The sequence below is a fragment of the Abramis brama genome (assembly GCF_963993115.1).
Source record: "Abramis brama genome assembly, chromosome: 6".
Lineage (NCBI taxonomy): Eukaryota > Metazoa > Chordata > Actinopteri > Cypriniformes > Leuciscidae > Abramis > Abramis brama.
In genome coordinates this window covers 25,852,107-25,870,701 of record NC_139968.1, presented here as the reverse complement: position 1 = coordinate 25,870,701, position 18,595 = coordinate 25,852,107, and the positions used below count along the sequence as shown (strand labels likewise).

General features: G+C 38.7%; 4 protein-coding genes and 1 long non-coding RNA gene across 7 annotated transcripts; 3 read left to right on the top strand and 2 right to left on the bottom strand.

Annotated features, from left to right (window-relative positions):
* Positions 1-346: 346 nt before the first annotated feature.
* mettl21a (methyltransferase 21A, HSPA lysine) lies at positions 347-1,580 on the bottom strand. Its single transcript, XM_084116736.1, has 4 exons — positions 1,444-1,580; positions 1,146-1,310; positions 928-1,039; positions 347-845 (listed from the first exon to the last, which is right to left on the bottom strand). The coding sequence occupies exons 2-4, from the start codon at positions 1,290-1,292 to the stop codon at positions 454-456; spliced, it is 651 nt and encodes a 216-aa protein (XP_083972862.1). The 5' UTR covers positions 1,293-1,310; positions 1,444-1,580; the 3' UTR covers positions 347-453.
* A 503-nt stretch (positions 1,581-2,083) lies between these two features.
* Positions 2,084-3,855, top strand: LOC311084585 (uncharacterized protein). The gene is made up of 4 exons (XM_084116735.1): positions 2,084-2,243; positions 2,346-2,657; positions 2,858-3,160; positions 3,246-3,855. The coding sequence occupies exons 1-4, from the start codon at positions 2,201-2,203 to the stop codon at positions 3,458-3,460; spliced, it is 873 nt and encodes a 290-aa protein (XP_083972861.1). The 5' UTR covers positions 2,084-2,200; the 3' UTR covers positions 3,461-3,855.
* A 1,238-nt stretch (positions 3,856-5,093) lies between these two features.
* On the top strand, positions 5,094-7,224 carry LOC311084587 (CD48 antigen-like). The gene is made up of 4 exons (XM_084116737.1): positions 5,094-5,234; positions 5,512-5,832; positions 5,907-6,194; positions 7,093-7,224. Exons 2-4 carry the CDS (start codon positions 5,517-5,519, stop codon positions 7,113-7,115), a joined length of 627 nt encoding a protein of 208 aa, XP_083972863.1. The 5' UTR covers positions 5,094-5,234; positions 5,512-5,516; the 3' UTR covers positions 7,116-7,224.
* A 2-nt stretch (positions 7,225-7,226) lies between these two features.
* On the top strand, positions 7,227-11,211 carry LOC311084584 (uncharacterized protein). 3 transcript variants are annotated; one of them, XM_084116732.1, is made up of 5 exons: positions 7,227-7,367; positions 7,811-8,189; positions 9,642-9,956; positions 10,164-10,466; positions 10,552-11,211. In XM_084116732.1, exons 2-5 carry the CDS (start codon positions 8,024-8,026, stop codon positions 10,698-10,700), a joined length of 933 nt encoding a protein of 310 aa, XP_083972858.1. In that variant the 5' UTR covers positions 7,227-7,367; positions 7,811-8,023; the 3' UTR covers positions 10,701-11,211. The 3 variants fall into 3 exon arrangements, with proteins under 3 accessions (XP_083972858.1, XP_083972860.1, XP_083972859.1); XM_084116734.1 differs by lacking the exon at positions 7,227-7,367 and having other exon boundaries at positions 7,839-8,189; positions 9,832-9,956; XM_084116733.1 differs by lacking the exons at positions 7,227-7,367; positions 7,811-8,189 and adding an exon at positions 9,333-9,539.
* Positions 11,212-14,935: 3,724 nt separating this feature from the next.
* Positions 14,936-16,416, bottom strand: LOC311084583. Its single transcript, XR_014606556.1, has 3 exons — positions 16,016-16,416; positions 15,757-15,950; positions 14,936-15,637 (listed from the first exon to the last, which is right to left on the bottom strand). It is a non-coding gene; the product is annotated as an uncharacterized lncRNA (long non-coding RNA).
* Between the last annotated feature and the right edge of the window lie 2,179 nt (positions 16,417-18,595).

Here is an 18,595-nt window from a genome sequence, read left to right as displayed (position 1 = left end):
GGATATATTTTGTAATAATAATAATAATAATAACTTATTAATAAAAATAAATAACTTTAATTTAAGTGATAATAATTGTATTATATTAGTTATAATAATAGGTATATTTTGGATTGTATATAGAAAATAACAATAGTTAATTATTATTATTATCCATTTCATTCGCAATCAAAGTACTCACTTTTAAAAATCAAGTGAAAATAAATAGAAAGAGATGCTGAAGACAAAACAGGTGTCTATTTTAGCACAAGGCCAGATTATTATTCCAGGCCTGTATAGCAGCGCCACCTGCTGCCTAAGAAGTGACCAGCATAAAGCCAAACATATAAAGCAAAAATCACCATGGTCCAGTTAAATATTGTTATTTAATCCCCTTCATTATGTTTCATAAAGCTTAAAATGCTTTGAATTACAAACAGGAAGCTCTACCCAAAGTTTCCTCAATACCAGCTCTTACAGTTCGGTCCTGTTCTTCACGGCTCTGTAAATGTGAATGTCCCTTTGAGAGTCATAATGAACCTCCTGCACAGAGAACCTCTGCCGTAGCTCCTTCAGGAACCGCTCATCTCGCTCATATCGGATCCGACAGGACAACAACACCACCGTGTTCTCCGAGCTCAGGTGTTCAAGAGTCTGCAGGAGAGCGGGAAACGTCTCCTCCAGGTAAACAATGTCGGCTCCCAGTATCAGATCAAAGCTGCCTGAGGGATACAGATCTAGATTCTCACCCCAGGTAAGTTCAGATACCTGTACCGCCTCCTGCTGGCTGGGAGGAATGTTTTCACGCACATTGGCAGTCAGAAATTCCAAGGCAGGTTCTCGGTCTGTAATCGTCACATGGGCTCCTGCAAGAATGGAATAGTACTGACCAAAATATTCCAGAAAATGTTAATTTAGTCATGAAAAGAATCAATCGTTCATTCTTACCCAGCAGAGCAGCTACAATGCCCACCAAACCTGTGCCGGCTCCAAGCTCAATAGCCTTCTTTCCTTTCAGATCCACGTTTCCCATCTCCAGGAACATGCAGAGCACTACAGCCTGGAAAATAAACAGGGATGGACTACTGAATCACGAAAATAAACACTTGAGACAGTTCATGGATCAAATCTTGGGATTCGAAACTGCAACCTATTTTTGAACTTACTGCGTCCCAGACCACAGCAGCGACCCCCAATCGCTTCCAGTCCTGGCTGAGTCGGATCCTGTGATTGGCCAGATTAAATTCAGCAGAAGTCTGGTGAAGCTTTGACAGAGCAGGCAGTACATTCTCATCATAGGGGACCAAAGCCATCCTGAGCTGCTAAAATGCCTGAAAATACCCAAAAAAAAAACATACATGAAAGCATGATAAAATACAAGTTTTTAGAACTTTATAGAATAAAAGATATCTGATATTTTTAAATGTTATGTTGTTATTGTAGTGGGCATAATGTATACAGTACCTGTTTGTAAATCCAGCGAGTTGACAGTTCGTTATTCGGTAACGTTTTAAAATGGTTTAATACAGAATGTTTGTAAACAAGAGAGATTCCGCATGATCTAGTATTCAGCGATCTGTTGTTCGACCGCTGTTACTTCTGACAGTCTTGACTCATCTGCGCCATCTGATGTTTAGGCGTGTAACTGCTAGTGGGGTTTTGTTCATCAATGAAATATTATTATAGATAATCAAACATTTCTAAGCATGACGCAGCAAAGCCTTTTTTGGCAGTTTGATACGCGCTCCGGTCCGAATCACTGGCTCGAAAACAAATGATTCGCAAAGGTTTCGAAGCTGTTTTTGAAAGCTCTCAGATTGCGGACTGTTTTTGTAAAGCTAAAATAAATAACTGAAAGCGTCTGACATCGGAAGCTTTGCAAAATGAAGTTGCAACGTTCTTCTAATAAAATAATGGAGATAAACCTGACAAAAAAGTGGTGCCGCTAGAGTGTTCTCAGGGAATGTGACAAGTGACTGGTTTTAGAGTTTAAGGAACAGCGGTGGCGTGGGAAAGCTTAGAATGAGAAGTTTCTTCAAGACTGAACACTTAATTATTATGCAATTTTGTGACACTAAACCACCAGCTGATGAAATTTGATATCACTTGACTAGTCAGTTTGAGGAACAGACATAAAACCATTTATAGGGACGTGAAGACCTGAAACTCTGTTTTTGTATATTTGTTGAGTGTTTAAATCTTATTGGCTACTTTTGAAGAAATGTTTTGCATATTCATTTTCTTCTGTTTCTGGCTTCTGGTTGGTGAGTTAAACATGATTTATGACTTCAGGTTTAGTACAGTGAGAGGATTTACATGAACTGTTATTTAATCTGATTATCTATGTGTGTTTGGTTCTGATACAGATGGAGTGAAGATAGTGACAGTGATGGAGGGAGATTCTGTCACTCTTCACACTGATGATAGTGATATACCAATACATTATAAACGTTATATAGATTGGAGTTTTGAAGCTGAAGATACTCGTATAGTTAGAGTCATGAGTCTTGATGTGATGGCAGGTGAAATTATATATGATGATGACATATTCAGAGACAGACTACAGATCAACAATCAAACTGGATCTCTGACCATCAGCAACATCAGAACCACAGACTCTGGACTTTATCAAGTGCACTCTCGAGTCTCAAGAGAATCATTCAATGTTACTGTCTACAGTGAGTTGAATTTAATGTGTTCTTTCCTCACCATATTTAAACAATCAATCATTTGAAAACTTTTATATATGTCAAAATATTAAAAAACAATATTAATTGACAGCAGGCCAAGGATCATGTTGATAGAGCTTAAATTAATTAATTTATCCCAGAATATTTCTATAGTAATTTGTTTTACATTATTCTCTCATGTTTTCCAGCTCATCTTCCTATTCCAGTCATCACCAGAGATTCTTCATGTTCTTCGTCATCATCAGGATCATCATCATCAGTGTCCAGATGTTCACTGGTGTGTTCAGTGTTGAATGTGAGTCATGTGACTCTCTCCTGGTACAAAGGAATCAGTTTATTGTCCAGCATCAGTGTGTCTGATGTCATCAGCAGCGTCTCTCTACATCTGGAGGTGGAATATCAGGATAACAACACTTACAGCTGTGTGATCAACAATTCATTCATTGACCAGACTCAACATCTGGACACTGAACTCTGTCGGACACATCCAGGTAAATCATAGTTCTGTTGCAATGCTGATTGTGTGTTTTATCTTAAAGTGCAGGTTCTCAATAAAACCTCTTCTTCTGTCTCCAGACATCGTCCACTGTTACAGTTTCACTGAAGCTGTGATTCGATTGGTCGTCTCTGCTGTGGTGGGCGTGGCCACTGTTGCCATAGTGGTTTATGACATCACATCCAGAAGAGCTGAAAAGAAGCGGAGAACATCCCAGCCAGTCCCTGAAATATTAGGGATTTTTACCATTTTCAATGAATCACAAAATGGTCTAAATGATTCAGAATCAAAATGATCCTTATCCAGTGAATAACAAGAAAAGTCCTGGAAATCCATTGGTCAAAAAGAGCGGGAACCCTGTTAGATGCCGAAGTCTTAATAAGCTTTTGCACAGAATATTGTGATTTCTTTTTTAAATAAAGAATATTGCTTTGCACTTCTCTCTTCTTCAAAGACAGTTAAAATCTAAAGCATGACGTTGAACAATATTAAAATTTATTGTGTATAAGTTGTCAGAGTTGAATGGATCCAGTTTGAACTGAGCTTCAGGAACTGAAGGTTGTTTGTTTGAATCCCAGTAGATTTGAAGGGTTTCCTGGAGGTCATTTTACAATCTCAAATGCTATAAATAAACTATATAAAAATAATCTGTATCAGTGTGATAATGAAAAATAAAAGTATATGAATCAATCCAAGTGCAGTAGACGTTTTATCAGCTCTACAGGAAGTTGGGGCCAAAGTGACAAAAATGAAGTTGAGTTCTGGCTCTTGCACAGCATCTGATTACAGTGCCATCTACTGTTTTCTTTATGAATAACACGTACAATCAATTATTAAAAAAAGATTATTAAAGTGACATTTGATCCGCTATGGATGTAATTATTATCTTGTTTTTTTTTCCTTCAGAATGATGGACAGCATCTGGAATAATTAACGCAACTAGTTATGACTAATCTTTTAAAAACAATCGGTTCCCTTATATTCCTTACGTTTCTGTCTGTATAACAACCGAAAATCCATCTTAAACAGATTAAAAAAAAAAAAAAAAAATAGGCCTAATTATAAGCAGCATTCCGACATTTCGCGCCAACACAGATTTGAATGACCCGGAATGATTTTCTTAAAGGTTTAATATAGGCGAATCATTGACAATCGTGCAGCTCTACTGGGTATACCTCTATATTGTGCTAAAAAAGATATGCAGAAATGGCCCTTTAGAACAAATTTAGAAAGTGAGAAGTCTAAAAATGATGGCGACAGCGATCACCTGCAGTATAAATGTCATGTGACTAATCATTTTGGAGCCAAACACAACTTAAATGTAATATTTAGATGTGCAAATGAATAAATAAATAGTTGTTTAAATAAATCAATAATAGGCCAAAAATTAAGTTGTGCTGTATGGGCTGTAACACATGACTCAGAGATTGAGGAACAGGCGGTACATCCATTTATAGAGTGTGAAGAGTGAAGGAGACATTCTTACTGACAGAAAAGTTCCTCATTAGACTCACTACAGTTTAATATACTAAAACTATCAGCAGGCCTTATTTGAGATTAACAACACATTTCTGTTGCTCTCTTCAGATTTGTGGAGTGTTTTAATCTTACTTTTGAAGAAATGTTTTGCACATTCATTTTCTTCTGTTTCTGGCTTCTGGTTGGTGAGTTAAACATGATTTATGACTTAAGGTTTTGTACAGTGAGAGGATTTACATGAATTGGTATTTAATCTTGTTATCTTGGTGTGATTCTGATACAGATGGAATGATGAGAGTATCTGTGACGGAGGGAGATTCTATCATGCTACACACTAATGTTACTGATATACACAGAAATATACACCATATAGAGTGGAGGTTTGGACCTGACAGTATTCTTATAGCTGATTGGTTTACTGAAATTATCTATCATTATGAACAGATGTTTAAAGACAGAATACAGATGGACAATCAAACTGGATCTCTGACCATCAGGAACATCAGAACCACAGACTCTGGACTTTATCAACTAGACATTATACACCCCTTTCAGGCACAGTACAGCGTTTTTCAATGTCACTGCTTATGGTGAGTACTTTAATTTAATGTGCCCTGTCCTCACCAAGTCAGATGACAAACTCTTATTGAATACAATGAAAATTATTTCAAACTTCATATAGATTTTTTTTTCTTCTTTCCACAAAATAAAGGCTGGAATTTGATCAGTTTTGTGGAGTGTTTTTATCTTTATATATTAAAAAATAATTGTTTTGTTTTGTCTGCGACATCTGGTTGGTAAGTTAAACGTATTTTTACAGCATCAGATTTAGTGGTGTTTTTTAAACTTCTTATCTGTGTTTTGTAGATGAAATGACGTCAGTGTCAGCGACTGAGGGAGATTCTGTCACTCTACACACTGATGTTAGCATTGCACACACACATGATATACGTTATATACAGTGGTGTTTTGATCCTAAAGACACTCTTGTGGACATTCGTTTTGATAAGGGGACACCTGAGATAAGATATTATCATGATGAGATATTCAGAGACAGATTATGGATTGACAATCAAACTGGATCTCTGGCTATCAGGAACATCTCAACCACGGACTCTGGATTGTATGACCTACGGATCATCAGACTTAAAAAGTCACTGGCAGTATTATTTAACTTTACTGTCTATGGTAAGTGTGTGGATTTAATTTTAAGTCACAATAATACTATCAAATTAATTCACATTATTCTCTCATGTTTCCAGGTGTCCTTCCCATTCCTGTCATCGCAAATCCTACATGTTCATCATCATCATCATCAAGTCAGAATTGTTCACTGGTGTGTTCAGTGTTGAATGTGAGTCATGTGACTCTCTCCTGGTACAAAGGAATCAGTTTATTGTCCAGCATCAGTGTGCCTGATCTCAACAACATCACTCTACCTCTGGAGGTGGAATATCAGGATAACAACACTTACAGTTGTGTGATCAACAATCCCATCAGCAACCGGACCAAACATCTGGACATCACACAACTCTGTCAGCCATGTCCAGGTACGTCAGCAGCGGTGACTTTTTAAAACATTAATTTAGCAGACGCTTTTATCCAAAGCTACTTAGACTTGAGGAATACAACAAGTGATTCATCATAAGGCGGCCAAAGCATAAGAAGTGTCAGTAATACAAAGTTTCAGTCATCGTTCAAAATAGTACAAGCTAGAACAGGAAGCGATTAAGTAATAATGAGAGCATAGACAAAGGAATGGTGAAAGAATGGAGTTTCTGCAGTTAAGTGCTCATGGAAGAGATGAGTTTTGTCACTTTGGCCCCAACTTCCTGTAGAGCTGATAAAACGTCTACTGCTCTTGGATTGATTCATATTCTTTTATTTTGCATTATCACACTGATACAGATTCTTTATAAATAGTTTATTTATAGCATTTGAGATTGTAAAATGACCTCCAGGAAACCCTTCAAATCTACTGGGATTCAAACAAACAACCTTCAGTTCCTGATGCTCAGTTTAAACTGGATCCATTCAGCTCTGACAAGTTATACACAATAATTTTTTATATTGTTCAACGTCATGCTTTAGATTTTAACTGTCTTTGAAGAAGAGAGAAGTGCAAAGTAATATTCTTTATTTGAAAAAAGAAATCACAATATTCTGTGCAAAAGCTTATTAAGACTTCGGCATCTAACAGGGTTCCCGCTCTTTTTGACCAATGGATTTCCAGGACTTTTCTTGTTATTCACTGGATAAGGATCATTTTGATTCTGGATCATTTAGACCATTTTGTGATTCACTGAAAATTGTAAAAAATAAAATAAAATAAAAACTCTTATTATATCAAGGTTTTCTGTGACTGGGAATCCTGACATATTGCACAGATGTGAAAACATATGGATCAATAATCAAGGACTGACTGGGATGTTCTCCGCTTCTTTTCAGCTCTTCTGGATGTGATGTCATAAACAACTATGGCAACAGTGGCCACGCCCACCACAGCAGAGACGACCAATCGAATCACAGCTTCAGTGAAACCGCAACAGTAGACACGGTCTGAAGACAGAAGAAGAGGTTTTATCAAGAGCCTGCACCTACTTTATGACAAACTCACCAATAACATTTCAACTGAAAGCAAAATTTGTCTGTGCGATTTCTGTAAATATTTACTATTATCAGGAGAAAAGGATTACCGTAGTCAGTGGATACGGCAAGAGCATGTAAGCATTTTGCTTAATGACAATTTCTGTTTCTGTTGTTAAGATAAAATATTTGCTAGTAGGAAGGATTAATTAGTTTGCTGTTTGTTTATTTTTATGCTGATTGTGCATGTTTTTTGCGTTTAGTTGTAATTACAATATACGAAAAAGCATTTTGCTATCTGTTAATTTGCGCTTAAGTGGCGAACTGTCCTGCAGTATTTTCAAATTTAACCATTTGCGTGATATAGGCTTTGCTTTGCTATAATTATAAAGCTTGTAGGTCCTTCTAGGTTCCTTGGGGAGGGGAGGTATCCAAATCACTGGGGTACCTCAGGGATTACTTCTTGGACCCCTCCTCTTCTGCATATACACTAGGCTACATCACTGGCACCCATTATACGGCTCATGGTTTCTCCTACCATTATGCTTAGCTACATAGCTCTACTTCTCATTTCATCCAGATGATCCAATGGTAGCTGCACAGATCTCAGACTGATATCTTGGCATGGATGAAAGAACATCACCTACAACCTAACCTCGCTAAGACAGAGCTTCTCATCTTCCCGGCCACGTCTTCAGTACAGTACCATTTTACCGTCCAACATGTGGACTTCCAAAATGTGCAATCAAACCTTTCCACATGATTCAAAATGCAGCAGCACGTCTTGTCTTAAATGAGCCCAAGTCACGCCTCTGTTTATCTCTCTGCACTGGCTTCCGGTTGCGGCTCGCACGAAGTTCAAGACATTGGTGCTTGCCTAAAGAAAAGCCATTGGCTCTGTACCCTCCTAACTCTGCTATCTTTTACGTGTCTACATCCCCTCCAGAAGCCTGCGGTCGGTAAGTGAGCGCGCCTCATAGTTCCATCAGAGAGAGGCACAAAATCACTCTCGAGAACGTTTTCGTTAACTGTTCCTCGCTGGTTAAATGATCTACCCATCCGGACAGCCGAATCCCTCACAATTTTCGAAAAACAGCTGAAAAATGAAGTTTAGTTCTGTCTCTTGCACAGCATCTGTAATATGATTACAGTGCCATCTACTGTTTTCTTCATGAATAACACGTACAATCAATTATTAAAGAAAGTTTATAAAATTGAAATTTGATCCGCTATGGATGTAATTATTATCTTTCTTGTTTTTTTCTTTTCTTCAGAATGATGGACAGCATAATTAACGCAACTAGTTATGACTAATCTTTTAAAAACAATCGGTTCCCTTATATTCCTTGTGTTTCTGTCTGCATAACAACTGAAAATCCATCTTAAACAGATTTTTTTTTAAAGTAATTGTAAGCAGCATTCCGACATTTTGCGCCAACACAGATTTGAATGACCCGGAATGATTTTGTCAAAGGTTTAATACAGGCGAATCATTGTCAGTCGTGCAGCTCTACTGGGTATAGGCCTACCTTTACATTGTGCTGAAAAAAGATATGCAGAAATGGCCATTTAGAAAAATTTTAGAAAGTGAGAAGTCTAAAAATGCTGGCGGCAGCGACACAGATGATGAGCAGCAGACATAAATGCGTGAAAGTCACTTCCTTAAATGCACAAGCTATAGGCTACGTGTGAGTGTGTTTATGAGTGTTGAACTGCTTTTCAGCTCATTTGAACCTCACATTTGACTTACAAAACAGCCTTTCTGTGAAACAGAGACTATATCATCCAAAGAGGTCTATATTGAGAAAGCTAGCTGTTCATTCAGCTCAATAGAAGAAGTTCACGGCATGCATGCTTTCTTCTTTCAGTCTTTACTCTCAGTTTTGCTGTCAGGTTTTATAGCCAATCACCTGCAGTATAAATGTCATGTGACTAATCATTTTGGAGCCAAACACAACTTAAATGTAATATTTAGATGTGCAAATGAATAAATAAATAGTTGTTTAAATAAATCCTGTAAATAATAGGTCAAAAATGAATTTGTGCTGGACTGTAACACATGACTGAGAGATTGAGGAACAGGCGGTACATCTAACCATTTATAGAGGCGTGAAGACTGAAGGAGACATTCTTACTGACAGAAAAGTTCCTCATTAGACTCAATATAAGATACCAAAACGATCAGCAGACTTTATTTGAGATCAATAACACATTTATTTTGCGTTTCTTCATTTGTGGAATGTTTTTATCTCATTCTTTTGAAGAAATGTTTTGCATATTCATTTTCTTCTGTTTCTGGCTTCTGGTTGGTGAGTTAAACATGATTTATGACTACAGGTTTAGTACAGTGAGAGGATTTACATGAACTGGTATTTAATCTGATTATCTATGTGTGTTTGGTTCTGATACAGATGGAGTGAAGATAGTGACAGTGATGGAGGGAGATTCTGTCACTCTTCACACTGATGTTAGTGATATACCAGTACGTTATAAACGTTATATAGATTGGAGTTTTGAAGCTGAAGATACTCGTATAGTTAGAGTCATGATGCTTGATGTGATGGCAGGTGAAATTATATATTATAATGATCAAATATTCAGAGACAGATTACAGATCAACAATCAAACTGGATCTCTGACCATCAGCAACATCAGAACCACAGACTCTGGAGTTTATCAAGTGCGCTCTCCGTTCTTAAGAGAATCATTCAATGTTACTGTCTACAGTGAGTAGAATTGAATGTGTTCTTTCCTCACCATATTTAAACAATCAATCATTTGAAAACTTTTATATATGTCAAAATATCCAAAAACAATATTAATTGACAGCAGGCCAAGGATCATGTTGATAGAGCTTAAATGAATGAATTTATCCCAGAATATTTCTATAGTAAATAGTAATTTGTTTTACATTATTCTCTCATGTTTTCCAGCTCGTCTTCCTATTCCAGTCATCACCAGAGATTCTTCATGTTCTTCATCATCATCAGGATCATCATCATCAGTGTCCAGATGTTCACTGCTGTGTTCAGTGTTGAATGTGAGTCATGTGACTCTCTCCTGGTACAAAGAAATCAGTTTATTGTCCAGCATCAGTGTGTCTGATGTCATCAGCAGCGTCTCTCTACATCTGGAGGTGGAATATCAGGATAACAACACTTACAGCTGTGTGATCAACAATTCATTCATTGACCAGACTCAACATCTGGACACTGAACACTGTCGGACACATCCAGGTAAATCATAGTTCTGTTGCAATGCTGATTGTGTGTTTTATCTTAAAGTGCAGGTTCTCAATAAAACCTCTTCTTCTGTCTCCAGACATTGTCCACTGTTACAGTTTCACTGAAGCTGTGATTCGATTGGTCGTCTCTGCTGTGGTGGGCGTGGCCACTGTTGCCATAGTGGTTTATGACATCACATCTAGAGCTGAAAAGAGGCGGAGAACATCCCAGTCAGTCCCTGAATAATGATCCATATGTTTTCACATCTGTGCAATATGTCAGGATTCCCAGTCACACAAAACCTTAAATATTAGGAATTTTTTCAGTGAATCACAAAATGGTCTAAATGATTCAGAATCAAAAGGATCCTTATCCAGTGAATAACAAGAAAAGTCCTGGAAATCCATTGGTCAAAAAGAGCGGGAACCCTGTTAGATGCCGAAGTCTTAATAAGCTTTTGCACAGAAGATTTATTTTTTCAAATAAAGAATATTGCTTTGCACTTCTCTCTTCTTCAAAGACAGTTAAAATCTAAAGCATGACGTTGAACAATATTAAAAATTCTTGTGTATAATTTGCTTGTTCAGTCAGAGTTGAATGAAACTGAGCATCAGGAACTGAAGGTTGTTTGTTTGAATCCCAGTAGATTGTTGAAGGGTTTCCTGGAGGTCATTTTACAATCTCAAATGCTATAAATAAACTATTTATAAAGAATCTGTATCAGTGTGATAATGAAAAATAAAAGAATATGAATCAATCCAAGTGCAGTAGATGTTTTATCAGCTCTACAGGAAGTTGGGGCCAAAGTGACAAAAATGAAGTTGAGTTCTGTCTCTTGCACAGCATCTGTAACATATGATTACAGTGCCATCTACTGTTTTCTTCATGAATAACACGTACAATCAATTATTAAAGAAAGTTTATAAAATTGAAATTTGATCCGCTATGGATGTAATTATTATCTTTCTTGTTTTTTTCTTTTCTTCAGAATGATGGACAGCATAATTAACGCAACTAGTTATGACTAATCTTTTAAAAACAATCGGTTCCCTTATATTCCTTGTGTTTCTGTCTGCATAACAACCGAAAATCCATCTTAAACAGATTTTTTTTTAATTGTAAGCAGCATTCCGACATTTCGCGCTAACACAGATTTACAGGTTTTGTACAGTGAGAGGATTTACATGAACTGTTATTTAATCTTGTTTTCTTGGTATGATTCTGATACAGGAATGATGAGATTATCTGTGTTGGAGGGAGATTCTATCATGCTACACACTAATGTTACTGATATACACAGAAATATACAACATATAGAGTGGAGGTTTGGACCTGACAGTATTCTTATAGCCGATTGGTTTACTGGAATTATCTATCATTATGAACAGTTTAAAGACAGAATACAGATGGACAATCAAACTGGATCTCTGACCATCAGGAACATCAGAACCACAGACTCTGGACTTTATCAACTATACATCATATACATCCCTTTCAGGCACAGTACAGCGTTTTTCAATGTCACTGCTTATGGTGAGTACTTTAATTGAATGTGCCCTGTCCTCACCAAGTCAGATGACAAACTCTTATTGAATACAATGAAAAAATTTTCAAACTTAGATTTTTTTTCTTCTTTCCACAAAATAAAGGCTGTGGAATTGAATCAGTTTTGTGGAGTGTTTTTATCTTTATATATTAAAAAATAATTGTTTTGTTTTGTCTGCGACATCTGGTTGGTAAGTTAAACGTATTTTTACAGCATCAGATTTAGCGGTGTTTTTTAAAGGGTAACTAAACCCTAAACCAACTTTTTTTAGTTAATGATCTGTAAGAAAGGGGCTTTATTAGTGCTGTTCATTGATTCGAGTAACTTTTTTAACATTTGGGTATAAAGTGTTTTAATTCTACAATATATGGTGTAAAAACGTCTGAGTGCTGCCCTCTTAAGGTTGAACGGTGGCTACTGCAGTTGAATTTTCCTATTGGATGTTGCGGTACTGCGTGACGTAAGCGGTACTGCGTGACGTAGGCAGGTTCCAGCTCACCACGCCCTCCCTTGGTACGAGCTCACCACGCCCTTGGATGAGCTAGCGTAGATTTATCTGTATTTAGTACAGTGGTAGTAGGTGTAGTGTTGCTAGTGGCAACAGCACTGCTGGACTGCATAGCTTAGGCGCCAGTGGTTGCATGCACTTGGCCTGGAAGACCGTGAGTGTGAAACCTGCATTTTACGCGGAATTGCTTTTCCAACGCAATAGAGGTGGAAATGGGCTTCTCCACACAGCTCGCGCTGAAAAGCGACGCAGTGCCAAACGCTGCTCCTCCTGCGAGGACTCCACCACTGCAGCGGCATCTTGATGTGAGTGATCATATATATAATCACAATTTATGGTTAGGCTAAAGTTAATCCTCTGGGGTCAACAAACGCGCCTGCGCATTTTACTGGATTTTTTCAAATAGCGGCAAAATATTAAAATGCCTATAGAGAGCGCGCGCTATTGACATCAACTCGATAAAACTCATCAGATGCATGTACTTTACGTCGTCTTGCGACCCTGTGAGTCACTCCATTTTAGAGAGTCTGACAGCAGGGCTGCGTTCAGCCCCGACAAAACGTTGCACAACGTTTTTTAAACAGAAACGGTGATGCGTTGAACACACTGTTCTGATGACGCAAGAGTTGCAACTATGGCAGCTGAGAAGGCCATTCTTTGTGTTCTTTGTGAAGAATTTTCGGAGCCTGATGAAGTCGGTATAAATATGTGTTTAATACTACAAAATATGCCCGATGTTACAGTAACTGCACTTGCCGCCCAGAACAAAAGAGAACATCCCAATCGAGTGAAGGGATTGCTGAAACTGAAATGGAAGCACACATCTTACCTAATTCAGACTAAAACACATCTATTTAGCCTTACATACTGACTTTATTTGTAGTTCATACTGTTTTAATACCCTGTATTTTCTTTCTCATTTTTAGGAAAAACACTTAACTACCATTGTTTATTTCTATACTTGCAATGAAGCTAAAAATATAAACAACTACATCATTATGTTGATATCCTATATTTTTTACAATAAAACTTTAGACAAACATGTCTTCTAATATCCTCAGTTGTTGTGTATACCGAGCTGCACATAGACAGTGGAGCTGCATCAAACAAATTTGTAAATTACTTTCCTTGAACCCATTGTGCGAGTTCACTTTAATACCGCGTGCTTTATATACATGTTGCTGCTGATTGGACTGCAGTTCTGACACACCCACCAAACAAGAGAAAACGTATCTCAAACCCCGTTGCACACCGGTGCACGCCGTTTCCAGGAAACATGACGTTCAACTCGGAAACCGTAGCAAAACGTTGCGCACCGTTTTGAACTTGAACATGCCCCAGGTCTCAGGTGCACACCCCCCCGCTCACGGTTCGTCCCCTCTATCTCCGCTGGGGTCTGCCCACTTTTCTAGCATTTTTCAAATATTGCCAGTGGGTGGAGTCAGGCTCTGACCAGGGGTTTAGTTACCCTTTAAACTTCTTATCTGTGTTTTGTAGATGAAATTAAGTCAGTGTCAGCGACTGAGGGAGATTCTGTCACTCTACACACCGATGTTAGCATTACACACTAGGGCTGTCAACGAATATTCTAAATTCGAATATATATTCGAATAGTTTTAAAAAACAGAATTTCGAATGTGAAAATTAATATTCGAATGTGGAAAAACGCCCGCGGTAGCAGAGGCGCGGCTGTCTGTTTTGCGAGTGGGCGCGCTGCCTGAGGGGTCAGGGACAGGTCACAGGAAGAAGCGTTAACGTTAAACAGAAACATTATTAAAGTGTAGGCTACTGTACTGACTGAATAGATATTGCATAAATTAGGTAGGTTCATGTCAAGGAAAAGTTCCATATGTTTACCACCACAGCACAGCTCGCTCGGAGCGTTCAATGTCGGATTCGCGTCTACAGCGTAGTTGCACGCTTGAACATTTTTAATCCATTCGCGCGTCAAAAGCAAAAGTTTGAAGCGAAATTGACGCGCGGAGAGCGTGATTCCTCATTCGCGCCGCAAGACCTCCAGACGCGCGTAAACGCGTCTTTATATTGACAATATACACTCACCTAAAGGATTATTAGGAACACCATACTAACACTGTGTTTGACCCCCTTTCGCCTTCAAAACTGCCTTAATTCTACGTGGCATTGATTCAACAAGGTGCTGAAAGCATTCTTTAGAAATGTTGGCCCATATTGATAGGATAGCATCTTGCAGTTGATGGAGATTTGTGGGATGCACATCCAGGGCACGAAGCTCCCGTTCCACCACATCCCGAATGTAGCAGCACGAGGATGGAATGGAATGATTTTAAGCATAAATGATCTCTGCTAGCGACTACGCCACCCTGGAATCTTGCCAGGGAAAATAAAATATAGTTTACTTAAGGAAACACAGGTTCGTCCACAGTAAGGCGGCAGGAGACGTGGGTACAAAAAAATATAAATTTGTTTTATTAAAGATATAATCAATATAAAAATGCACAAACATCAACAGCACTCAATGTAGACAATTTTGTGGTTCAACAAACACACATGGAGCGACCTGAGTCAGCGGGACAGGAGCCGAGGCAGAGCAGTGGATAAGGGCACATAAGGCCTCCACGACAAGTCACCTTTTCCGTACACCTGTGCATATACACTCACACCAGTACACACACTCACACCACTCAGCACACAACACTCGTGAGGGAGACCACCACCAGCAATCCGCCCCTGCTTTGTGCACTCAGCTCCTGGAACAGAAATGTCACTGTTGAGACACTCAGAATTGTCACTCCAAGAGACAGAAATTGGAGTAGAAATATTCACAGTTTCACGTTAAACAGATTACAAAATTCTGAGTCAAAATACAAAATAAAAGCCAATAGCCTACAAATGAAAAGGAAATTTTCCCCCCGAAATAAAGGGCTCACATGGAGGCACACACACACTAAAATAACCACAAAGGACAGTGTTTTCAGTCCTTTGTCCACAGCGGAGCAAAGCAACCGCAAAAGGAGTAACGCAGCAAAGCCATAAAGCAGCAAAGCCATAAAGCAGCAAAGCAACAGCGCCTCCAGAAGTAGTCCCACGCAGTCAACCGCACGGAAACTAATCGGTGGTGCAGATGCGACCCATTGGTCCGTACTACATCTATAAATTTACAAATAAACAATCAGACAAACTCTGTGATTTAACTGCTAACCATTAATAAAAACTGTTTCTCTCAACAGATTGCCATTTAACCTAGGCGCAAATTTAAAACTACATACCTTTTAGGTGCGATCTCTGGGGACCAACTCAGTCAGGCAGACAACATGCATGTGGGCTCATCCCATCTATCAGGTGGACAGCGTGCGCGTCGGCAATAACTAAGCATTCCGGGCATGAAGTATAAACAACCATACTTTGACCATCAAGGGTACAACCTCAGCCGAATGCCAGCCGCGAAAGCTTGCATGTCGCCCTGGAAATAAGCTAATGTTAGCTACAGTATGCCATTGATCGGCCAGCTCACAACACCCAACATACCTGAATGACGACAGAAAATGACGACACGGGAAGGGGCGGTGCCTCATGGCACCATACACTCTAACCAGCTTGTTTATATGCGCTACTACAGCTCACTGATAGGACGAGCTCAAATGAATTAATCAGCCACCTGCAGGCAGGATATATTTCATTAGACCTGCCACACAAAGATGCTCTATTGGGTTGAGATCTGGTGACTGTGGGGGCCATTTTAGTACAGTGAACTCATTGTCATGTTCAAGAAACCAATTTGAAATGATTCGAGCTTTGTGACATGGTGCATTATTATGCTGGAAGTAGCCATCAGAGGATGGGTTCATGGTGGTCATAAAGGGATGGACATGGTCAGAAACAATGCTCAGGTAGGCCATGGCATTTAAACGATGCCCAATTGGCACTAAGCGGCCTAAAGTGTGCCAAGAAAACATCCCCCACACCATTACACCACCACCACCAGCCTGCACAGTGGTAACAAGGCATGATGGATCCATGTTCTCATTCTGTTTACGCCAAATTCTGACTCTGCCATCTGAATGTCTCAAAATCGAGACTCATCAGACCAGGCAACAATGTATCCAGTCTTCAACTGTCCAATTTTGGTGAGCTTGTGTAAATTGTAGCCTCTTTTTCCTATTTGTAGTGGAGATGAGTGGTACCAGGTGGGGTCTTCTGCTGTTGTAGCCCATCCGCCTCAAGGTTGTGCGTGTTGTGGCTTCACAAATGCTTTGCTGCATACCTCAGTTGTAACGAGTGGTTATTTCAGTCAAAGTTGCTCTTCTATCAGCTTGAATCAGTCGGCCCATTCTCCTCTGACCTCTAGCATCAACAAGGCATTTTCGCCCACAGGACTGCCGCATACTGGATGTTTTTCCCTTTTCACACCATTCTTTGTAAACCCTAGAAATGGTTGTGCGTGAAAATCCCAGTAACTGAGCAGATTGTGAAATAATCAGACCGGCCCGTCTGGCACCAACAACCATGCCACGCTCAAAATTGCTTAAATCACCTTTCTTTCCCATTCTGACATTCAGTTTGGAGTTCAGGAGATTGTCTTGACCAGGACCACACCCCTAAATGCATTGAAGCAACTGCCATGTGATTGGTTGATTAGATAATTGCATTAATGAGAAATTGAACAGGTGTTCCTAATAATCCTTTAGGTGAGTGTACCTGCAGTATAAATGTCATGTGACTAATCATTTTGGAGCCAAACACAACTTAAATTTAATATTTAGATTTGCAAATCAATACATAAATAGCCTAGTTGTTTAAATAAATCTTGTTAATAATAGGCCAGAAATTAAGTTTGCTGTATGGGCTGTAACACATGACTCAGAGATTGAGGAACAGACATCTAACCATTTATAGAGGTGTGAAGACTGAAGGAGACATTCTCTAACTGACAGAAAAGTTCCTCAATTAGACTCATTATCTAAAGTTTAATATATTAAAACGATCAGCAGACTTTATTTGAGATTAACGACACATTTCTGTTGCTTTCCTCAGATTGGTAGAGTGTTTTAATCTTATACTTTTGAAGAAATGTTTTGCATATTCATTTTCTTCTGTTTCTGGCAACTGATTGGTGAGTTAAACATGATTTATGACTTCAGGTTTAGTACAGTGAGAGGATTTACATGAACTGTTATTTATTCTGATTATCTATGTGTGTTTGGTTCTGATACAGATGGAGTGAAAATAGTGACAGTGATGGAGGGAGATTCTGTCACTCTTCACATTAATGTTAGTGATAAACTCAGACATGAAATAGATAGACAGTTGTGGTTTGGACCTGACAATACTTGTATAGTTAAAGTTGTTTGGTTTGATGAGTCATATGATATTAAATATTTTGATGGTGACATATTCAGAGACAGACTACAGATCGACAATCAGACTGATCTCTGACCATCAGCAACATCAGAACCACAGACTCTGGACTTTATCAACTCTTCATTCTTTCTGAGAGAATCATTCAATGTTACAGTCTACAGTGAGTAGTTGAATTTAATGTGTTTGTAGAAGTCATTTATTTGCCTTATTTGAAGGATAATTGTGTAAATCTGTTTTTCTTGAGAGGTGCACCCTCTGCAGGACAGGAGAAGCTTTAAAGGAGAACTCCGGTCAATTTTAACATTGAGCTAATTTTTTTGTACATTTGGAGTGCTGTCAATACAGAGAACAACGACAAAAATCGGTGTTGCCTACACCGTGTTATCCTCTTTTTAAAATTTGCACCCTGTTGACTTCAATAGGGCAAGTTTTAAACCTGCTTTTAGCCTCTTAACATCCTTGATGTGTCATTACAAGTGCACAGGTCATGTGAGTGATTCCTTCAGAGTGAACACGGGTCAATCTGACTGCAGTAGATGTGAAAGATATGAATAAAAATGATAATAATTCAGCCAGCGCTCATACCTGTATTTACATCCTGTTTTCGGTCGAAGTCCATAGTAATCGATTGTCGAGTTCACGCGCATAGGTTTAGTACCTATGGTCACGCACGTGAACTCGACAATCGATTACTTTAGACTTCGACCGAAAACAGGAAGTAAATACAGGTATGAGCGCTGGCTGAAT